Consider the following 20,997-nt stretch of genomic DNA (forward strand, 5'->3'; position numbering starts at 1 on the left):
TTCAACTTTGTTGTCAAACAGAGAAATATGGTCTCACCAAGAACAATGAGCCCTTGTAAGAGGATTTCTGTTTTCATTAAGTTAAATGCTGAATTAAGATCCACAGATGAAACCTAACACATAGGAAACAATATAAAAAAAAAAGAGGCCTTTAAACACTAAAACACGTAGATTAGAATGAAGTGGAAAGTGGTCATTAGTTTGAAACCCATTAAATGACACCATCAACCTACTAACATGTATATACATATTTTATTATTTCAGACAGGACATGACACTAAGAATAGAGAGCACAATATAGGACTGTTTGCAGTGATTTTATTAAGACTGAAAATTGTGCAAAATGTTATAAGGTGATAAATATAACCAGCCGTGCTTAAATGAGGTCAACCTCACCACTGTAGCACTCTACGTGGTAATTTCCGTTAAATGATGCCACTCGAATAGTCTCCGTAGACCCCTGAAACAACCAACAAATGAAGGGAAATTGTTACAAACATTTCTCAAAGAGCTATTTTATGTGATAATTTGACGTGCATTTAATTCATGCGGTTAAATCTAAATGAAGCTCGCCTCAGTTGGCAGTATCGGCATCCTGCAGGCGGCACAGCGGGGAGCCTGGACCCTGAAACCACAAAGAAGTCTCACTGAAAGGTCACCGAAACTGAAACACGGGAGTCACCGTCGGTGTGACTTACACTATATCTCGTGCAGCCTGTCTGGGCAGGGTTTCCCCCCTTTTCTCCTGAGTGTAAGCTGAAGGGTGTTTCCCATTGTTGTTGTAATTTCACAGGCCCTGCGCGAGACGCTCACCTGTGGTAGTCGCTGACACAGTAAACCCTGCAGTCTGAGCCCACAGAGAAGGGCTGACCCTCCAGACGCTGACTGCAGACGACACAGCGGAAGCATGACGGGTGGTAAGATTTCCCACGAGCCTGCAGAACCTGATGACACGAAGTGAACTTTCTTTCACACGACGTGACATCACGCACTACAAATGCACTTATGTAAATGAGCCAAGCACCCACCAAGTCTGTGATTAAATTCCCACAGCTGTTACACACCTCTGGAGATGGATGAACTCCAGAGAACTGCAATACACAAAACAATCCAAAGCACACTGTAGGGTTTGTGACAAATTAAAATACCTTCATTTTACATGGAAAAATATTTTAAAAAATTATATGTTTCTGTCATGTATATTATAACTCACTGAAAGACTCACCATAAAATCCTCCTCACAGTAGATCAATCCTGAAACTGAATAAAATGGCTTTCCATTGAGCTTTTTACCTGACATCAAAACAAATGGTACACATGCACGGAAATGAAGGTGAATATGCAGCAAAGGTTGCTTTTCAGAGTTTAGCAGAGCTTTAAGCACTTTGAGTGTTTAGATTATTATTAATCAAACTGGACCACCTTAAAAAAGTATCTTATAAAAGTACCTCGTAAATGTATAAAAAAAAAAAAATCATAAAAAAAGAGAAAAACAAAGAGATATTCTGCACAAACGTCCGTCCATATTCACATTAAGACGACTCACTGCAGACGCTGCAGGTGAAGCATTTGTTGTGGAATAAATGTCCCATCGCCCGACAGGCTCTTCCTGCACCGTACACCGCTTTGCTGCATCTCGTACAACTTCCTGAATACACACATCACACCACCAAAAGAAGAAACGCAAGGAACTGTGAAACCCGGTGCCAACACTTACATAGGCTCAATCATGATCTATCTTTGGTCTATTCGGTACATATTCAATGTTTTCCATCCTTACCAAAGTACAGACTGGCACTAGTTGGATCCATCTCCTACAATATTCGCCTCAGTTGTCTGGATCCCACTGTACGACTGTCTGGGGGTCTAATTTTACGTGCCCTGCAGACAGCTGTAAGAAGAGCTGCTCTCTGGGTTTTATGGGTGTTGCATTCAACGCTTTTGGTCTCTCAGAGGGCAGCAATTCTTCAGACCCTCTGACTCCTCTGAGGGGGCAGCTGAGTGGGTGGCAAGAGATGAGGCCAGCTGGTGCAACAGCATGAGGGCGGTGTTTAGTTATTGTTGGTACTGAATCTGCTTTAAAATGATACATTTTACAACCATCGGGTTGATGCTGCAGAGTCCTGATGGCCCAGAAAAAAACCAACTACAACAAGTCTTTTATTCTCTCTGTGATCAGCTCTTTGACCAGATCAATAATACACTCTAACCTGTTGAACACCGCCCTGGTCGGTTGTAGTTTTAACAGTTTTCAGTCCTATTTTGCTTGTATGTATATGTGAGTGTTTAGTCTAAATTTACTCCATGACAAGAAAAAGTCCTGCCTTCAAAATGTTGATTCAGTAAAAGTTTTGAAATGTAGATAAAGCAACAAAACTAAAAGTGTTTATGAGGCATATAATGTATTTCCAGGTGGAGTAAGAGAGCTAATGTGTCACTGCAGTAAAACAAACCAGTAAAGTTCCTGTTTACATTCATGTCTGCTCAGACTCATAATATAGTGAAGACTTTGAATCTATGTATTCACACCGAATGACAGCAGACCATTCTTCAAATATGGATGTTGCTGCAAAGAAGATACTAATTCTGAAGTGTGGATGCTTCACGCACAGAAGATCTGCACAAACACCACAGTTTCAAGATGGACACCCACGATTAGTGTCACCAATTCAATATCCAACTTAAATGTTAAATACAGTCACAGTCTCCCCTCACACTGTAGAGTTGACCTTTAACCTTTAGGATCTAGATTGTCATCACTTCATCAATTGTCCTATGATATATTTTGTCAAGTATTGTCAAATTCTTGAATTATGTGAGGTTACGGTGACCTTTGACCTTTGACCAACTAATTCTAATCAGTTCTTCCTTGAGTCAAAGTGAATGTTTGTGCCGAATTTGTCAAAAACTGCCTCAAGATGTTCTTGAGATATTCCGCAGACAAGAAGAGGAAAGCCCTGACCTTTGACCGTTGACCCCCAAAAGAGTTGTAAGAAATAATGTGAACGAAACCTTAGTAGACATTTACTAAAGTACTTTAAATTTTTGTACTTGAGAATCTACATTTAGAGGAAAAAAAAAAAAAGCATGATATCTGCTTTCAGAAAAAACTTCAGATCAATCTAACTTTCAGTGGATTTAAAGAAATAAAAAACAAGGTTGAATCAATGAGTGGTGCTCAGCTGTAATCCACAGAGTGTGTGTACAAAACACTGAACATGAGCTCGAAAACGTTTCCTGTGTTCATCTGTCTCGTGTGAGTGCCCCCATGTGGACTTTTCAGGTCCTTCGTCTCAAGTCATTCACTAAAATCAGACCCAACCAAACAACAGTCAGAAATATAAACTGGTCAACCGGACCAGCTGTAACCAAACCGTTGTGTGTTTTATTTAAAAGGCCCTCTGTATATTACTTAACCCCACTATAAATGCATTTGGCCTTCATGTTTTGTCGTTCCTCCTCTTTTCACTGGTCCTACTTCAATTTAAATCTCATTGTTTTTAACGCCACAGTTGCTATTAAAAACAAGAAAAGAAAGAAAAAGGAGAAAACAATGATGAGAGATAAGAAGGATTTACTTGTATACTTTCATCGCCTGATCAAGCATTTCCTAATTTTTGAACTTTCCAATTGAATGGGACACATTATTTCATCACAGGGACATTACCGCGCCTATAATGTGAGTGAGTTGAAGTTGCTTATCTGTCTCAATCAACTCGTCTACAGATGATTCAGAAGAAGAACCTTCAGCCATGATCCTCCCTGCAGCACATGTTGGGCTATGGTGGATCTACAGTTACACCAGTTAAACAGGGTGTGTGTGTGTGTGTGTGTGTGGGAGGGAGAGGGGGGGGGCATGGTGACAGCTGCTGATTCTTCACTGAGATCCCTTGTTAAGGCAAACTGAAACTGACTGTGTAATTTAACCACACCGCCCACTTTGCATGTTGTCAGACTGGTTCAACATACAAACTTCAGTGTATGCTTGTATGTTTGTCTGTACAGTTTGTGTGTGTGTGTGTGTGTGTGTGTGTGCTGGTGCTTTGGGGACTAAGATGTCCTTGCATAAAGAAAAAACTAGGACAAGGGAGAGCTTTTCGCCCCCTTTTATTCCTGCATATTGAGGCTACTGATTAGTATTGCTATTTAAGCTGGGGTTTAGAGTAGTATAGGGTTTAAAACAAGACTTTGGTCTTTGGTTGATGGTTCATTTGAAACATTTAGGATTTAAATAAGAGCTAATAGGTTAAGGGTTAAACAACTAAAACATTAAAAAAAAAAAATTACACCCGTGTATTAGTGAGTAGGCGAGCCCTCAGGTATGTTTCAGTGCAGGAATGTTCGCGTCATGAAGCATGTGGAGGCAGGAGGGAGCCTCCTTTGTCCTTATATTCAAAGACAACTTCTACTATGTATTGGCGGGGTTTTTATTTTTTTATTGCTACACCGAGTTAAAATGAAATCTCCGCACTGAGCTCTGTTTCCACACCCTTCCTCTGCTTCATTTTGGGGATACACAAGCGCGTTGCCAACAATCTTTGGCATGTTTGGCCGCTTATAAATAGGGCACCCATTGTGCCACGCAGCAATTGGGAGTCACATAAGGACTCTCGTCTTATCAAAAGTGCATTCTGTATATGTCTGTAGCTGTGCAGCGTTTCGGGTACAAGGGCGGGCCCTGATCCTGCTCCCGTCAAGTTCGGACAGGTGTGCCTGCGGTCCACGCCCTCTGCCGCGCCGGTGAGCACAGGTACCTCGGAGCAGGAAGTGGCTGTCAGCGCCGTTGCTGCTGTTGTTGTAAACGTGAGCGAAAATGCGGCTGTGTGTTATTTGACGGAGAAACGAGCCTCTTCAAACTTTTTACGAATTTTTTTTTTTTTTTTTTTTTTTTTTTTAAACAGTAAAATCTTCTTTTGTGAACATGAGGCTCTCCACCACCTGCGCGCTCCTGGGACTTCTGCTGTTGACAGTCTTGGACTCATCAGGTGAGACGTCCATCCGTCCTAAAAAAAAACACAAAACAAAACATATGCTCGTGTGTCGTTTGTGGAAGCTGCGTTTTCCATGTTTTGCCTCGTAGTGCGTATTGTTTTCCATCGGCTGCAAAACATCACGAAACGGTGACGTATTAAAAAAAAAAAAAAATGCGGATTCGTTTCACGTTTTATGATAATTGGGTCAAACGTATACCACTGAGGTAAGTGCATGCAAGCTGTGCAAAGATTCCTGTAAAACGAGCCGTGTTCAAAGCTCCGTAGTTAATGGAGGACAGTGGAAGCCAACAGTGATCATCTTGACCGATAAAGGCTGAATCGCATTTTCAGTCAAACTGGAATTACTCACTGCTCTGATTTGCAGACCTCCATTTTCAAAAGGTTTATGAGGCATTAGCTTCCTGGAGGCATGAATTCATCACGACGCCATTAATGATTGACCAGCAATCTGCTGCTGAACTATGAATCTATCTGGTGGGTGTTTCATCATATTTTACGCTTGGATTTTAAACGCTGTGCTTTATTCCCCGTTTACTTTATTTCATTTGAACTTTCTGGAGAGAAATCACGTGCAGCAGGCTGGAACTTTTTAACTGCTGTTTCTAGTCTTAGTGGAAATTAACAGCTGACAGTTTATTTAGCCTCTAAATAACTCTTTGAACCCTGCGTCATCCTCCACACACCCATTGTTTACTGTCCTATAGATATTGCTGTGTGTTGTTATCAAGTTCTTGCAAATTCAGGTTGTGAATTTGTTTTTTTTTTATATCTGAATGCTTCCGACACAAAAGATTCAACATCATTTTAGTGAATGTTTTCATTCAAGACTGCAAGAAAACTGACAGCAGACATTATGATTATTGCTTTCTAAGTGACTTTTAGTTCACACAAACAGGACAAAAGTTTAATTTTATGTTTTTGCCTTTGATTTAAATCTTAAATTGTGTTTCTTAGTTTAGTTTGTGAAGAGCCAGCTATGTGAATATAAAGGGAGGTTTTTGGAAGTTTGTACATCATTTGAATTGATGTTTTAAATTATTATTATTATTATTATTATTATTTTTACTACAGTAAATAAGACAAGTACTTTTTTTTATAGATCATACTGAAAGCAATTTTTTTTTTTTTTTTTTTAAAAAGGGAGTGAGCCTGAAGATAAGAAGTACATTATATTTGAAGATGGGAAAAAGTGGGAAGCACAGCAATAAGTATTTGTCAATGGAAGTACATAGGTACCTTTTGTGTATGTTTGTATGTATAAATGTGTGTGTATATAATGCACAGTTGTGCAGGGATGTAGCTATATCTTGTCTCATATTGCTTTTTCCCTAGAATTGACTTGTTTTAGAAAATAAACACTCGCTGAGCAATTTATTGGGAACACCAGCTTATGTAAATAATGCAAATAATCACGAGGCTGCAGTGCAATGCAGATCAGGAGCTTCTTGCTAATGTTACGTCAAACATTACAATGGTGAAGAAAATGGGACTTTATTGGTGCCAGATAGGCACAATGGTTTGTGTACTTCTGAAACTGATGATCTCCTGGGATTTTCACATCTCTTGAGTTTAGTCAGAATGGTGGGAAAAAAAAAAAATCATCCAATGAGCAGCAGTTCTGCGGACAGAAACAATATTGAGAGAGATCAGAGCAGAATGTGCAGACAGGTTTGAGCTGACGAAACTCCGATGGCCACTTTTTATAACTGTGGTGAGCAGGAAAGCTTCTTGGAACGCACGAAAAAAGGCAAAGACCTCATCAGGTTCCACTCCTGGAAATGGAAATTAGAGGCTGCAGTGGCCACAGGTTCATCAAAACCTGACAGCTTTTGTTTCTGGAAGACCAGAAGAATTTCACCTGATCTCATGAATCTCCATTCCTGATGAGGCTGCAGGTTGTAGCCTCAGAATTTGTCAACAACATGCATCCTTCAACCCATCCTTCTGTGTGTCAACAGTACAGACTGCTGCTGTTGCTGCTGCTATTGGTGTAATGGTGTGGGGAAAGTTTTCTTGGTAAACTTTGGGCCCCTTCAATCATCATTTGAATATCAGAGCCTGTCTGAGTACTGTTTCTGACCATGTGCATCCCTTCATTTACCTTGGCTACTTTCAGCATGACAATTCACTAGTTGTTAAGGGAGAGTTGTCTCAAATCAATGACAATGATCAAAATGACAGTGCACTTTCAACAGTGGCATCACCCATTGAGCCTTTTCGAGCCATGAACTCATAAGAAGGAGCGACTTTAGCTAGCAAAACCGAAATAACTCGTGGAAATAATGTATTGATTTCGATTTCATGAGAAAAGTTGAATGGGAGTCAATGGAGCCAGAGACTTTTTGGAGCTAACCTCAATTTTCAACATCTGGTGGAATCTGTGACACCGAGAACTGAGGCTGGTTAGATGGGCAAAGAAAGGCCTGACCCAGTGTTAGTTTGGTGTTCCTAATAAAGTGCCCAATAAGCGTATATAGTTTACAGTAGGTTTAATATCACACTTCTGAAAAAGTTTTTTGGCCATAATACTAGAAATGTCATGAAACTTAGGAAGTATTCATACGGAAAACGCTGTACTGGAACCACACCCGTGACCAAAACCGGGAACAAATGTGAAATCAAAGCTGCTGTGTAGCCTTACAGCTGCAGGTGTGTAAAATTACAGAGGAAGCAGTGATATCTCTTCTGGGGTTGTAAAAGGACAAAAGTTTCTCCACAGGGGAAGTTGCAGTGACCTCAGGAGAGTCAGAAATCACAGAAACAGCAGCTACTCATGCTTTTTAAAAATTGGTTCACTTTGATGACTCACAATCATATAAATGTAATTAACTGGCTTTTTGTCTGCCTCTGCGGGACCTGGGGGGGTGCCTGTAAACGCTGTGTTTGCTCAACAGCAATCTGTTTTAAGTTTCAGTTAAAGCAAATGAATTATGGTGAACATGAATGTGTACAAAATTTCAAGGTCATTCATCCAGCATTTGTTGATTTCCTCCTGAACCAAATTAAAAGTCCTGCTGAGATGAGTTGACCAACATATTTGGACTGTTTGATCCGTTTCCTCAGAGTGCCTGCAGACGGCGGTGCGACCGGATAAAGACTCGACGGTGACGGTGTCCACCGAGCTGCCCTTTGCTCAGTGTGCTGTGTGTACGATCAGCGGGGTGAACGATACAGAGACTTCCTGCCACTCCTCTCTCTCTCTGGCACCTGAAAAAGAGGTCAAGCTGCTGTTCAACTGCTCCGAGCCCATTGAACAGTCTTACACTGTGACAATTACTCGTTCCATTGGTGAGTTTAGAGAGGCTCTGATGACGCATACAGGAAACACTTTACAGGTCTCATCATTTGCATTTTTAAAATGGTCTTCACAATGCTTCACTTTGTGGGAACCGTGGTCCTGACCTGCAAACTGTTTTGTTTTGGGAACCAGTAAAGATGAAGTATAAATGCCTGGAAAAAAAAAAAAGGATAGATTTTTCACGTTAAGCTCCTGTATAATGCAAAACCCATTTTGTGCCCAAGCAATTTGAATATTATTCTGATTTTGGCCGATTCTGAAATTGGAGATCAGTTAACCCTCTGAACCCTGCAGCCGGCTGGTGGGTTTGAAAGGCATGGTTTCTGTAAAACATTGCCAAAATCACACTTTTTATCATTGCTAGAAACTATAAATATTGATAGTCCTTGAACTAATCGTGTGCACTGAACGCTCCTTTCAGGAAAAATAACCAAATCTAAGTAAAAAAAAAAAAAGAAGTGATATTTCATCAAAATCACTTATTTCTGCATGGTTCATTTAAAATGTTTTCAAAAATAAAGCGTTTTTACAATGCACATGTTCAGTAGATGTGATAATTTAACTTTTAAAGGTGTAAAACTTCTGGGTAGCTATTTTGAGAATAAAAACCCCTCAAAGCCAATAATTACAATCCACTTAGATAAAGCAGAAGATGTTGTGATAAAATACATTAAATTACTAATGACTGTGAAGTCAAGTATGTTTAATTCATAATTCAAAGCCACCTTTTAAAAAAAAAAAAAAAAAAATTATCAAAAAGTTATTTTTAAACCAATCTGTGCATCTTATCTTGTCTTGAATTACATTCCAGAATGCACTAAGGATGTCTGCAGCCCCACACTGGTAGAAGCTCAGCCGTCCCTCCTGACTGAGTTCACCCGGACCTTCATCTGGGAGCTGAAGGCACCCGAGAAGACGGTTGTGAGTCTGGACGTCCTCTCGGAGGGACTGATGGAGACGTCAGAACCGTGCACTAATGGGTTTCAGTTTTCGGTGGCCGCATCCAAAACCAACAGCGAGGGCCCGACTCAGTATTGTCAAGGTGGTTCTGTGACCCGTTTAGACCTGCCCAATCCAGCCGCTGTGTCCCTGGTAGTGAAACCAAAGGCCAAGGTGGAATCTCTGCGGTTTCAAGCCTCCGCTGGACCGCCGAGTAAGAACATCTCACTCGGCACTCTTCTTTTCAAGAAAGTCCAATAACAATGTTGATTTTAGCTGGAGCTGCACCAAACGACCTCATTATAAACCACTAATCCAATGTTTATCTCTAAATCAAAACAGGTTGCGCAACACACTTAATTAGAGATTAGTTAATAATTTTGTTTGCCAAGCGTAACCGTTACGACTGAAGGAACAAACTAGCTTGCTAGTGTAGCCGATTGCATGTTTTGACAAGTACAAGACGTTATACTTGACTGAAATGCTGTATGATATCGATGTTAAGAAATGACAAATGTAAGATAGATGCAGATGTTTACAAATGATTGATGTTGGATATAACGTATAATGCTCTTGATGACTGTTTAGTGTAACGTATATGAACTATACAGTGTTTCTTAGCTTTTAAATCATACTTTACATGATGTCTTTACCAGCTGAAGGAAAAGTTTGACATTTTGGTTGCTTTCCAAACAAGAGTTAGATGAGAAAAATGATCTTTATGCTAAATACTGTTGGCCAAGAAATTGGCAAGAGGGAGGCTCAATTTGTACAAATTAAAGGAACAAATATACCCTGTGATATACTATTTAAAGGGTTGGCGATATGAGATGTATACTGCATTAATTAATGAGCTTGTTTCTGAGCTGGGAGGTGCATTTAGGACAGAACTTAACTAGGAGTTGCCACCTGTTTATGCTAAGCTAAGTGTACGAGCTGGCGGTTGCGTCAAACATTTATAGAGAATAGACACTATAGTGATTTTAATCTTTTCATCCAGTGCAAGAAAATTGATCATTTCTGTAATGTAACATATTTCTTTTGGTGGTTCAACTTAGTAACTAAGACCTTAGGAAGGACTCTACACACAAACTCGGTGATGCAAACCAACGCTCTCTCATTCTGTATTTGACCATGTTCAGAGGGCCGGACGGTGGTCGTAAGCCTCGATTCCAGCGCGACACTGGTCCTCAGCCGGGACCTGGAGGAACCAGAGTGTGAAATATGCACCGCTGATGGCTCCACTCCCGCCTGCAGCTCAAAAGAAAAGACACTGACCAACACTGAAAACCTCTCGGTGGAGTTCAGCTGCCCAAAACCGGAGGACATCTTCAGTGTGAAGATAAAGAGGAAAATAGGTGAGCCCCGCAGAAGCTTGTGAGAAAATGCTATCTAGTTACTAGAAGAATCGGGGAGTGGTTATTTTTGGATTAACAGCACATTAAATGTTCATGTATTGAAGACAAAAAAAAAGTAGTTATTCATCAGTAAATTGTGAATAGATTGATACAAAAATTTACAAAAAAATATTTCAATAAAAAAAAATGTTTTAACATAAATTGTAATGTGTAAATAAAAATGTAAATATATAATCAAATTAATGAGTGAATACTCATAAAAAAAGATTATAAATGTATTTCTAGATTTATACAGTTAATTATGAATTGCCAGCTATACAGAAATAAATAAGTGTAAATGTTAAAATATAGAAATGAAAAGGCAATTTGTAGATTTGTTTATTTCCAGTTAATGATCAATATTTATATCTGTTGTCGTATATTTATTGATTTACTTTTATATATATTTAAGTATTTATTTGTATTATCTTTATTTGTTAAATAAAGATTTATTAATAATATTTCATCATTAATTAGCATAACTTCCCAGATCAATTTTTGCATCTCTTTTTGATGAATATGTTATTTCTGATCCTCCACAGCTGCGATGCAGGAGGTCCAGGCTCTTTTCTCTTTCGTACTATCTGGTGCCAACTGTGTAAAATTCACACTTTTACTTTCTTCATTCAGAATGCACCGCCAGCTCCTGCACACCTGCTGCAGCAGAAGTTGATCCCAACCTATTCGAGGACTTCAAAAGGTCCCTAACATGGGACATTAGTGTCCCAGAGAGGACTGTATTAAGTTTGGACTTTCCTGGGGATGGACTAAAGGACATTTCTGCAGCAGAAAATTGCCAAGGTGGCGACGAGTACTCGGTGACGACGATTAAAAGTGACGGAAAGATCAAAAGTAACGGCTACTGCAAAGGAGGGCCGGTGTCTCACCTGGATCTGCTCAGAGCGACGACTGTGACCACTGAAGTGCCCAAAGGAAGAGAACTGAACGAGACGGCATTCAACGTCAAAGCAGCACCAAGAGGCCAGCACCTGTTTTAACACTTTCTTCAAACTATAGAGAGAAAAAAAAAAAGAGAAAGACATGTCGCTATTTACAGGAGAAAAAAAAAACCAAACATTTATCAAGCAAGCACTTCTTTTACAATAAAAACACAACCCGGAAAATTGATGTTGCATAAATTGACAAGCGCTTCTTATGAATATAGGTACATTACTAAAAGTTCAATTTAATTAATTGCCTAGTTCAGACTTTTAGTTTTATTTGACCGGCTCGTTAATTAACAGGAAAAAAAAAAATACCTTAAATTAGCTAGAGTTAGCATAAAAGCTAACTGCCCAATTATTCTTGGCTAAGTGTTAAGAAGCCACTTTAAACAGAATAAAATGATACATGTTATGAAATTTATAATATAGATTGTATATGTAGGTTCAAATGTTTGCATACTAATATATGTTAAAGTGCTACTCAGGCTGATGGAAATGTCTTTAATTTTACTCGTATAGTCTGTGATTATAAACAATTAATTTTTTTTCCGCTAATTTGGCTAAAAAGCATCATAGTTTTGGCCACACGACACTTCCTTACTGGAGTTGTGTTCCATAACAAGAATAGGCCATGTTTTGACTTTTTAATTTGACATTGTTTTAAAGTATCTCACCATCTTAAACATTTTTTACTCTGTAGGTGGCAGAATGATGTCCGTGACCCCTGACCCCAACACCATCATTAAGATCACAAGGGTGACCGAAGAACCAGACTGCGATGCGTGTGTGGACCAAGGGCCCAACCAGAAATGCAACCCGCGATCTCTGAAACTGACTGATCCTCGCAACACCTCGGTGGAGTTCACATGTCCTCGACCCCAGGATGTCTTCATCGTGGAGATCAACAGAGAAATTGGTACGAGTCACCTTTGTCCTGATAATAGCGTGCAGATAAATTCGTCCAAATCGGATGTAGTTATCGGACCTGACAACACGAAACTAAATCACCATCTTTTGTATGTCCCTCTACTTCCAGACTGCACGGAGACCTCCTGCTCTGGCGACATTGTTCAGACCGAGTCCTCGCTATTCCCAGACTTTAACCGGACCTTCACCTGGGACCTGAAAGTCGTCGCCACTCGGGCTTTTCAGCTGGACTTTCCAGAACCGGGAATGCGACAGATTCCCAATGAGGAGACCTGTCCGGATGAACACACGTACTCTCTTCTTATCTATTTGCGCACTGGACCGGCAACTGTTGGAACCTTTTGCAAAGGAGGAACCGTGACCACAATCCTGGCTCGCTACAAGGGCCGTGTGTCCCTGAAGGTGCCTAGGGAGAGACAGCTGGACCCTGTTGACTTCAAACTCAAAGTCGGGCCCGAGACGAAGAGTAAGTCGGTATTTTATTTCCATGTCAGACCAAACATTTGGTCCGTCCCATATCGGACTTGAAGATAAATCAATATTTCAAATAGCATAGATGCTGTGTAACAAAACATCTTCGAGTAACATGTACACGAAGGGTGAACATGAGTTTTTAGACCCCAACTTAAAGGTTGCGTATGTGAATAGCGAACTCGGTGTTTGTGCTGGACTTGGAAACGGTGGCACTTTGAGCTAATTGCTAACGTTTGCATGCTTATTAAAGTCACGATTAAAATGCTGACGTTGCTGTTTAGCAGGTACATTACATTTGCCATGTTCAACATCTTGGATTCGGATGTTAATGAGCTAACATTCACTGACTACCCTAAACTAGAGAGTACAGCTGAGACTAATGGCAATATCAATATATATATATATATATATATATGTCAGAAGATCACCAACAGTCCTGTGAACCCTAATGGTGGTGCTGTAGTTCAGGGGATATTATGAGGGTTCATCCTCTGGGGACCATAAATATCTGTGCAAAAGGCAATCACAAAACATATTATAGTCTTTGAGACATTTCTGTGAAAAGTGCTATAGATAAGTGCGGTCCATCTAGTTGATTTATCATATTTCGGTCTGAACCAGAGTCATGGACACACCATTGCCACCCATTGAGCCATGCTGTTAGCAAACAGTTTCTCTTTGACAATAATTTTTTGTCTTACTTTTATCTAACAAAGTAAGAGACAACCGAAAACAATAATAAAAAACAACAACAACAACACTGAACAAATCTGCTTCTCTTTCTACAGGCTAAAAAAAAAAAAAAATAAAAATCCAGTTACAACTTCAGTGGTAACACATCAGATCTGAACTGAGCACATTGCCTTTTAGATAAACACAATTCAACACAAATTGTCTGAGCCACTTAAATACTTTTCCCTTCTGTATACATAGTTCTGGTTTAGTCCACATGTCCGTTGACCTCCATTCTTTCTCTCAACAAACACAGTAAACAAGCACTAATCGTGTAATCCCTAAAAAAATACCTCACCAAAACGTTCTAGATACATTTTCAATCATCCTCATACAATATCAGTTAAGTACCTCTTAATGCATTTAAAAGCTTACTTAGACATGTAGATAACTCCCTTTTTCATGTTCCTAACCCCTGTATTTTCTGTTTATTTCTCCCCAGTGTTGGCCATAGTGAAAGTCAACCTATCACGAGGTGCGTCAGACACAGACTTCATCACTGCCAACTACCCCAGAGATTTCCCTGATCTCCAGGAGATGCAGTGGGACTTCACGGTGCCCGGCATGCACAACTACAGCGTGCACTTTCGTGATCACAGCGCCCCAGAATGCCTCAACAACGAAGTGGTGGTGGAGTATCAGAAAGAGGACAAGAAGGCGACCAAACTGACTCTGACGGACGCTCAGCCGCAGCATCAACAGGGCAACTTCAACATGGTGCTGAAGAACTGTGAAACCAACAGGACGCTGCAGGGCCTCACCCTGAACTACAGAGTCTCTGTGATGAGGAGCGGTCATCCGGGTATAGTATTAAAACAGGAACATTGGGAATAATGCAGTGTGTTTACATGAATTTAACTAACCAGGCTACTCGGATAAACCAGGTAATCTGATTGGGTAATTTTATTTGAAACAACAGTCCACCAAATAAGGAGACGGACAGAGTGGAGTTGAAAAAAAAAAAGAGAAATGAGGTTTATTATCCCCTTGCCAAATTACAGAAACCAGTTTTCTCTGTTTAGATGGTAGTTCACGAAGCTTACTGGTACTTGAGCACATGTAAACACACTGAAGGTCACTTTTCTGTGATCACACAGCCTTGTTTTTCTGAACCGATCCAAACAGACAAATTTAGTTTTTTTACTGACGCATATAACTACGCAATTCAAAGCTTTTAAGAAAAAAACTTTGAAACATGTATGATTTGTGTGTGTCCTTTCCCCAAATTGGTGTGTCTCACATTATATTATCATCACAGAACTGAGAAAATTATTTTCTAAAGTAGCCAATGATCTTTGAAACATGCAGGTGATTTCACCAAACTTACTGCAGATGTGAAGCCTCAGAATCCTCCTCTAACTATCTGAATGAAAAAATATTCTCTCTTGCACAACAACAAATATTTTGAACCCATTCACAACATTGGCCTCTGTGTCCAAAGATATTGACTGGAAATGAAATATGTCCTGCACAGTTTGAGCGTAATTATCAGTTATATTTCTGTTTATTGATGCTACTTTTTAACATATTATCTTTCAGTACAAAATAACGTGTTGGTATTTGATTGCATTTTACACCAAAAAAAAAAAAAAAGAACAAGAACATTTTCATTTTCTAGTGACTTTCACTGGAAAATACAGTCAGAATGAGAAACGGGTTTAATCTCTTTTTCTGTGCAGCAGGAAGAATATTTTTTTTCATATAAGTGGTTAGAAAAGTTTTGGAGGATTTGAAAAAGGTTTTGATTCCATGACTTGATGTTTAAGCCACAAGGAGCACAAACTGCAGCTATAGGAGTCCAATTTGGGGTATAAATCTGCTTATAAAGAATTATGTTTTTTTTTTTTTTACACTTTTATCCAAATCTATCTCAGATCAGAGTTTTTTTTTTACACCTTGTGATGTCTGGGTGCAAAATCGTAATTGCGTAACACTGTATTTCATGCGAAAATCTGACAAAGTTGACAAAAAGAGATTTTACAGTTTTTAATTGACAGTGAAAGCTAAAGACTTCCCTTTGTTGACAAAAATATTGTGTCCATGTGGTTTTTCTGAATTAGTTCTGTGTGCGGTGGATCTAACCAAACACGGAGGAGTGTCCCTGCAGATGGAGAAGGTGGGCTCTGACCCCAACTGCGAGATGAGCATTAACTCCGAGGTTAAAGAGAAGATAACCGTGGCTGCAGGCACCACGGCCGGACTCTCCTTCCTCGACTGTCCAACTGAAGATGTACGCCTGACTGCCAGCAAAGTGATTGGTAAGATGTTTATTTCAGTTTGCATGTTTGTGCGCAGCTAAAATCTCCGTAGCTTTTGTGTTTTTGAAAAGAGATCACTATGTATCACACTCTCCTCGGTTAAACAAAAAGAAGTCTGTTTTAAGCTGTTAAAGTTTGATATTTTGAGGAATGGTTTATTAGTTTTCTTGCAGAGAGTTAGGTGAAATGACTGATACCACTCTGTACAGTAAAGATGAGGCTGCAGCTACTAGAGCGACTTTAACTTAGCATAAAGACTAGAAACAGTAGAAAAGCCTATCTTGGGTTTGTGCAAAGCTAACAGTGTTCTCCCACCGGGGGCCTCTGAAGTTTGGCAATTGACAAGTTATATCTATGAACATTTGTTGGCCAGAGGCACTAACTTCCAGGAGTCTGATTGTCATTGTAAGGTTGCCTGAACAACACTATAGACTGCGCGAAGTAACCACACTCAACCAAGAAATAGTCCAGTACTCTTAAAACTAATTTGATCATTTCCATAGTTTCCGTACAGATAAAAAAAAAAAAAAAAAAAAAAAAGGTGTACCATCCTATTTAGTGGTTTTAGTAGGTGGATGTTGTTACCTTTGGACAGAATCTAGCTGCCTGTTTCCCTCCTTTTCTATTCTTTGTGATAAGCTAACAAGCTGCAGGCCGAAGCTACTTCCTGTATTACCATACAGATATGTCAATCTTCTCATCAACTGTAAGGTGCAGCAAGTATGAGAATAAGCACGTCTTAAAAAGTATATCTTAATCACTCTCCATCTCATTTTGTGTGTTTTAATAACAGGGTGTCAAAATGTGGCGTCGTGCCCCGCGACCTTACTCACTGTGCCCAAACTGGACTCCTGCCTGCCGATGCCCCTCCACAGCTTCACCTGGCACGTCAACATCCCTCAGAGCGGCACAGTGGACCTGGTGTCGCCCACAGGGAGTCTGCAACAGTCCCTGCCGGGCCAGGAGTGTAATCAGCCCGTCTCGTTGCATGTGGCGGAGAGCGATGGGTTTTCTGTCGGAGATTTCTGCTACAACGGCACAATCCGGAAGGTTCAGGTGCACGCCAACGTCTCCGTCACAGCTATGGTGAAGGATTTCAGAAAGACCAGGGGGCCTTTCCTCAATGTCAGCGTCAGTGAGGAGATCTTGGGTAAAACCATGAATATGTATTGTCATGCCTGTTAAGTTTGTGAACAGCTGCTTTAACTATTCCTGTGTAGAACAGGGCGAATAGTATCATTATCATTAAAATATCAATGTCAGAACAAAAAGAAAGCCAACCCTAGTCCCTTTGCTATAGTAAAATGTCAATATTAAATACAATTTTAAAACGTGGACTAGTGTCCAGAGCGTAGCGAGGTTATCGTTCAGGTCTTTGTTTTAAGTTTGATAAAATATGAAGGTTTCCAACTTAGTGTTAAAGGTTAAAGCTAATATGTAAAAAAAAAATCTGTGGTTTTGGCATCTGAAATTAAAATATTTGCTCGTTTTCTATGACGGTAAAGTCAGTACATGTTGGTTTGGTCAGAACAAACCAGCCTTATGAAGAATTACCTTCGGCACCTTTGGAAGATGTAATGATATAAAAAGATTAATTAGTTCACCTAGGAAATTATCAGCAGATTAATCATAGATGAGGATAAAACTGTCATGCTGCAATATGCTGTCAATTTACTGTTAAATTCCACACGGGGGCACTGTTGCACCACAGATGCTCTTTAATTTAAGCACCAGCAGAGACACTTACACACAGGAGTCAGTTCTGAGACTTGGCATTATTTCTGTCCCCTTTTTAGAGACCATTGTTTACAGAGTCAGCCCCAAGATCGGCTCCCCGACCCTGCTGGCCACCCCCAGCTGGCCTCGGGGCATGAAGCCTTCCTCCACCATATCCTGGATCGTCAATCTGCCGAGCCAGTACAAAGCACTTCTCCACTTTGTCAACATCAGCCAGCCCAAATGCAAAGACAGACACACTGCCATGAACGTGAAGATGCTGGGGTACGAGGAGGAGATCATGAGCCGCAGGGAGGACGAGGAGGCCGAGGACAAGCTACTGGTGCCGCAGAGTTTTTATCTCAACATGTCCAACTGTATCCCAGAGGAGGGCTACTTTGGTGCAGTGGCCAAAATCGTTCTGCAGAAGAACAGCAGTAAGCAACCTTCACTGTGGGCCATTCATGTACACAAAACATCCTTAACTTTAAAAAACCAAGAGTTAAATCCACTGTTTTTTGTTTTTTTTTTCTCCACAGCACTCTTGGCCACGGCCCTCGGTATTGCAGGAGCTCTTTTGCTTTTGGTCATAGTGCTGGTCGTTGTTTGTGTTGTCACACAGTGAGTACAAATGTAGAAAAAACTGTCCCACCCTGGAGTTTCCTGCACAGGGATCAGGATGTACCGGCCATTGAAACGTAACCCGCCACCACTTTAAGAGGGTTGCAAAGGTTGGCACACTCAGTGGAGAAGCCGCCTAGTACTGCTGCAATTAAAACTGTTGTGCTTCATTTCTGCTCCATCAAAGCTGGTAGAGTAGCTGTTGAGAATTTTTAGAACACCTTCACTAGCATAAGTGTTTACTGACTCATTGTTTTAAGGCTGTTTTTCACTCTCAAAATCTACAATTTTGATTACGTGGATGTGACAATTTCAGTTTTTGCTGGAGCTTAGTGAACGGGACAAGGAGACTTATTGTAGTTCAAAAGTCTCACAAGTGTCTCCTGTCCATATCCCAAAGTTGTTAAATTTGATCTTACAGTAGTGGAGCTGTTACTGATTGAATTTGGGTATTTTTTCATGCAGAAAAAAAAAGAAGAAGAAATAATGGAGTTTAAGGGGTTAACATCTGAACATTTTATCAAACAGTTAAACATGCAATTTTTCACTTTAAAGGTTAGATAAAAGTGTCTTTGTTGGTTTTTCTCTCTTATCTCATCGACAACTGCAGAACAGAAACTAGTGGTTGTACAAAACATGATTGGTTCTGAAGTACTTAAGTGAATAACTTTTTTTAGTCTTAAATTGGCCTTTAGTATGGAGCTCCAAAAGTAACAAAATGTAGTTCATCAGACCAGTCAAACAATATTAAAAAAATATTCACAAATGAAATATATTGTTGACTAAATAATGAATAAAATTGTGCTAATAAGGAAAATAAAGGGCTGAAAAATATCTGATGAACAAAAACATTAGCAGTAAAAATTTGGTTTTAATTTTAAGCTTTTTTTTTTTTTTTTTTTTTTTTTTACCAGGTGATTGGAGATTGAAAAAAAAGTGTAAACCTTCATATTTGTTTTTACATTTTTTTATTTTTATAATCTAACAATAATCTAACTAACAATAATGCCTTTTGATGTGTTCAGTTAAATTTTTGGGGCTCTGATTATAATATTTTAGAACATGTTTCTCAGAAACTTTAATTCTTGAAGTTTGATTAATATGGGTCCTTGTTTATGTTCAGGTTGGATATTTTATGCTATAATTATAACATACTAACAACAGCTGGTTTAGTGATATTTGTTTATTAATGTTCTTTAAGATGGCTATAACTGCCTTTGTGGACTCTTTCTTATTGTTTGTGATCTGCCTTTATGTTTTCAAACAGGAAAAAGAAAAAACAAAAGATGACCAATGAGTCTTCCATCTACATGGGCAGAGGGAGTATCTTTCGCCCGGGTGACAGGCACTTCACCAAAACTCGATCTAACAACGAATCCCACGTCTACGACTCCATAGACGAAACGATGGTGTACGGCCACCTGCTGGGTGACTCCAGCTTCACCGACAGTGTGAACGATCAGTATAAAGGGAATCCGGTGGACTCCTATCACACGTTTATGGGCCCCACTGACAGAGCTATGCCTGTAATCAAAGAGCCAGATTCGGAGCTCGAGATGGATCAGTACAAGACATTCCTGGACCCCTCAGAGACTTTCATCCCGTCCCGCCCGCGCACTCCCATCGACCGTCAGGACAGCCTCAGCTTCCACGACCGCAGGATGGTCGACAATGAACTGTACACGTTCAAGAGCACAGGGGACATGAACACAATCCGACTCTCTGCTGCTGATTTGGAGCCACAGCCGCCGATAACGAAGGAGTCCTCGTAGTGCGTCCAGGACCGTTTCTGATGCACTGCTGTTGCTGAATCTTCGCGACGGCACCGAGCAATCTGCCGACGGCGCTGATGTGAACATCTGTCGACGGCGCTGATGTGAACATCTGTCGACGGCGCTGATGTGAACATCTGTCGACGGCGCTGATGTGAACATCTGTCGACGGCGCTGATGTGAACATCTGTCGACGCCTCGACCACACTCAGGGAGTCTTGAGTTCGATTACTTTTAATGTGGTGTGTTTGTCCTCTCTGACAGAACTCAGTCATTTCTAGAGCTTCAATAGCAGAAGCAGTCAGCCTCGTCCTTAAAGGAGTAGTTTTTGGAAAATGATCTTGCGGAGAGTTAGATGAGAGAAGACTGTTGTGGTATCAATTTTCTCATCTGACTTCCAGCAAGAAAGCAACAAAAACACGCAGGCGGGACAAGTTAGAGTTCAGGAGCAGAAAATGTACCTCTGGTCCTTATTTTGAAAGTGTTTTTATAATGTTTCCTAGTCTTTTTGTTTTTTTTTAATGAATTTTTTTTCTTTTTGTTTTTACCTGTAAATACAATTGAGTTTTTTTTTTTGTTTTTTTGCAATAAATTCAAGGAAATGGTTTGGTGGGAAAACAGCATGCTCATTGAGGTAATGATTGCCTTCACACAGCACAGCAGTGACATTTAGTTTTCCCTCTCACGCTTAAACACGGACCTTATGCGTACTAAACGGTGAAAACAATTTGAGCCACAGGAACTCCAGCCATGAAAAATGGTGTGAAGAAGGGTGTGGACCAATGTTTACCATGGAGAAGAGTGTTGTACTGGAAACAACAAATGCAGAGGCCAGGTTTACATAATTGCAGCACATTTCTGAAACTGCAGGCAGCGCATTTTTCAATCAAGTCTGCATTTGATTTCAGTCTGTTGAGAGTTGGAT

General features: G+C 40.1%; 2 protein-coding genes across 3 annotated transcripts; one reads left to right on the forward strand and one right to left on the reverse strand.

Annotated features, from left to right (window-relative positions):
* Positions 1-269: 269 nt before the first annotated feature.
* limd1b (LIM domains containing 1b) lies at positions 270-1,855 on the reverse strand. Of its 2 annotated transcripts, none has more exons than XM_069699952.1 (7): positions 1,781-1,855; positions 1,547-1,648; positions 1,226-1,260; positions 1,029-1,091; positions 814-944; positions 574-625; positions 270-460 (listed from the first exon to the last, which is right to left on the reverse strand). In XM_069699952.1, the coding sequence occupies exons 1-7, from the start codon at positions 1,809-1,811 to the stop codon at positions 377-379; spliced, it is 498 nt and encodes a 165-aa protein (XP_069556053.1). In that variant the 5' UTR covers positions 1,812-1,855; the 3' UTR covers positions 270-376. The 2 variants fall into 2 exon arrangements, with proteins under 2 accessions (XP_069556053.1, XP_069556046.1); XM_069699945.1 differs by having other exon boundaries at positions 1,226-1,293.
* A 3,026-nt stretch (positions 1,856-4,881) lies between these two features.
* Positions 4,882-20,156, forward strand: cdcp1b (CUB domain containing protein 1b). The gene is made up of 13 exons (XM_069692719.1): positions 4,882-4,985; positions 8,058-8,282; positions 9,104-9,445; positions 10,374-10,589; positions 11,259-11,609; positions 12,273-12,488; positions 12,609-12,965; positions 14,148-14,507; positions 15,766-15,963; positions 16,757-17,113; positions 17,760-18,116; positions 18,219-18,300; positions 19,568-20,156. Exons 1-13 carry the CDS (start codon positions 4,922-4,924, stop codon positions 20,070-20,072), a joined length of 3,630 nt encoding a protein of 1,209 aa, XP_069548820.1. The 5' UTR covers positions 4,882-4,921; the 3' UTR covers positions 20,073-20,156.
* Positions 20,157-20,997: the final 841 nt, after the last annotated feature.

This window comes from Brachyistius frenatus, unplaced genomic scaffold, assembly GCF_029030835.1.
Source record: "Brachyistius frenatus isolate BFR_SWC_R1_liver_20210118 unplaced genomic scaffold, ASM2903083v1 Contig_2, whole genome shotgun sequence".
NCBI classification, from domain to species: domain Eukaryota; kingdom Metazoa; phylum Chordata; class Actinopteri; family Embiotocidae; genus Brachyistius; species Brachyistius frenatus.

Bases quoted from the DNA above. Each gene is read 5' to 3' on its own strand.
- limd1b (XM_069699945.1), bottom strand. From the start codon at position 1,811: ATGGATCCAACTAGTGCCAGTCTGTACTTTG. The intron at 1,294-1,546 runs GTGAGTCGTCTT...TTTTGATGTCAG, and splicing joins CTTCACCTGCAGCGTCTGCA to GTAAAAAGCTCAATGGAAAG. The intron at 461-573 runs GCGAGCTTCATT...TGGTTGTTTCAG, and splicing joins TGCCGATACTGCCAACTGAG to GGGTCTACGGAGACTATTCG.
- cdcp1b (XM_069692719.1), top strand. From the start codon at position 4,922: ATGAGGCTCTCCACCACCTGCGCGCTCCTGGGACTTCTGCTGTTGACA. The intron at 8,283-9,103 runs GTGAGTTTAGAG...ATTACATTCCAG, and splicing joins GACAATTACTCGTTCCATTG to AATGCACTAAGGATGTCTGC. The intron at 15,964-16,756 runs GTAAGATGTTTA...TTTTAATAACAG, and splicing joins GACTGCCAGCAAAGTGATTG to GGTGTCAAAATGTGGCGTCG.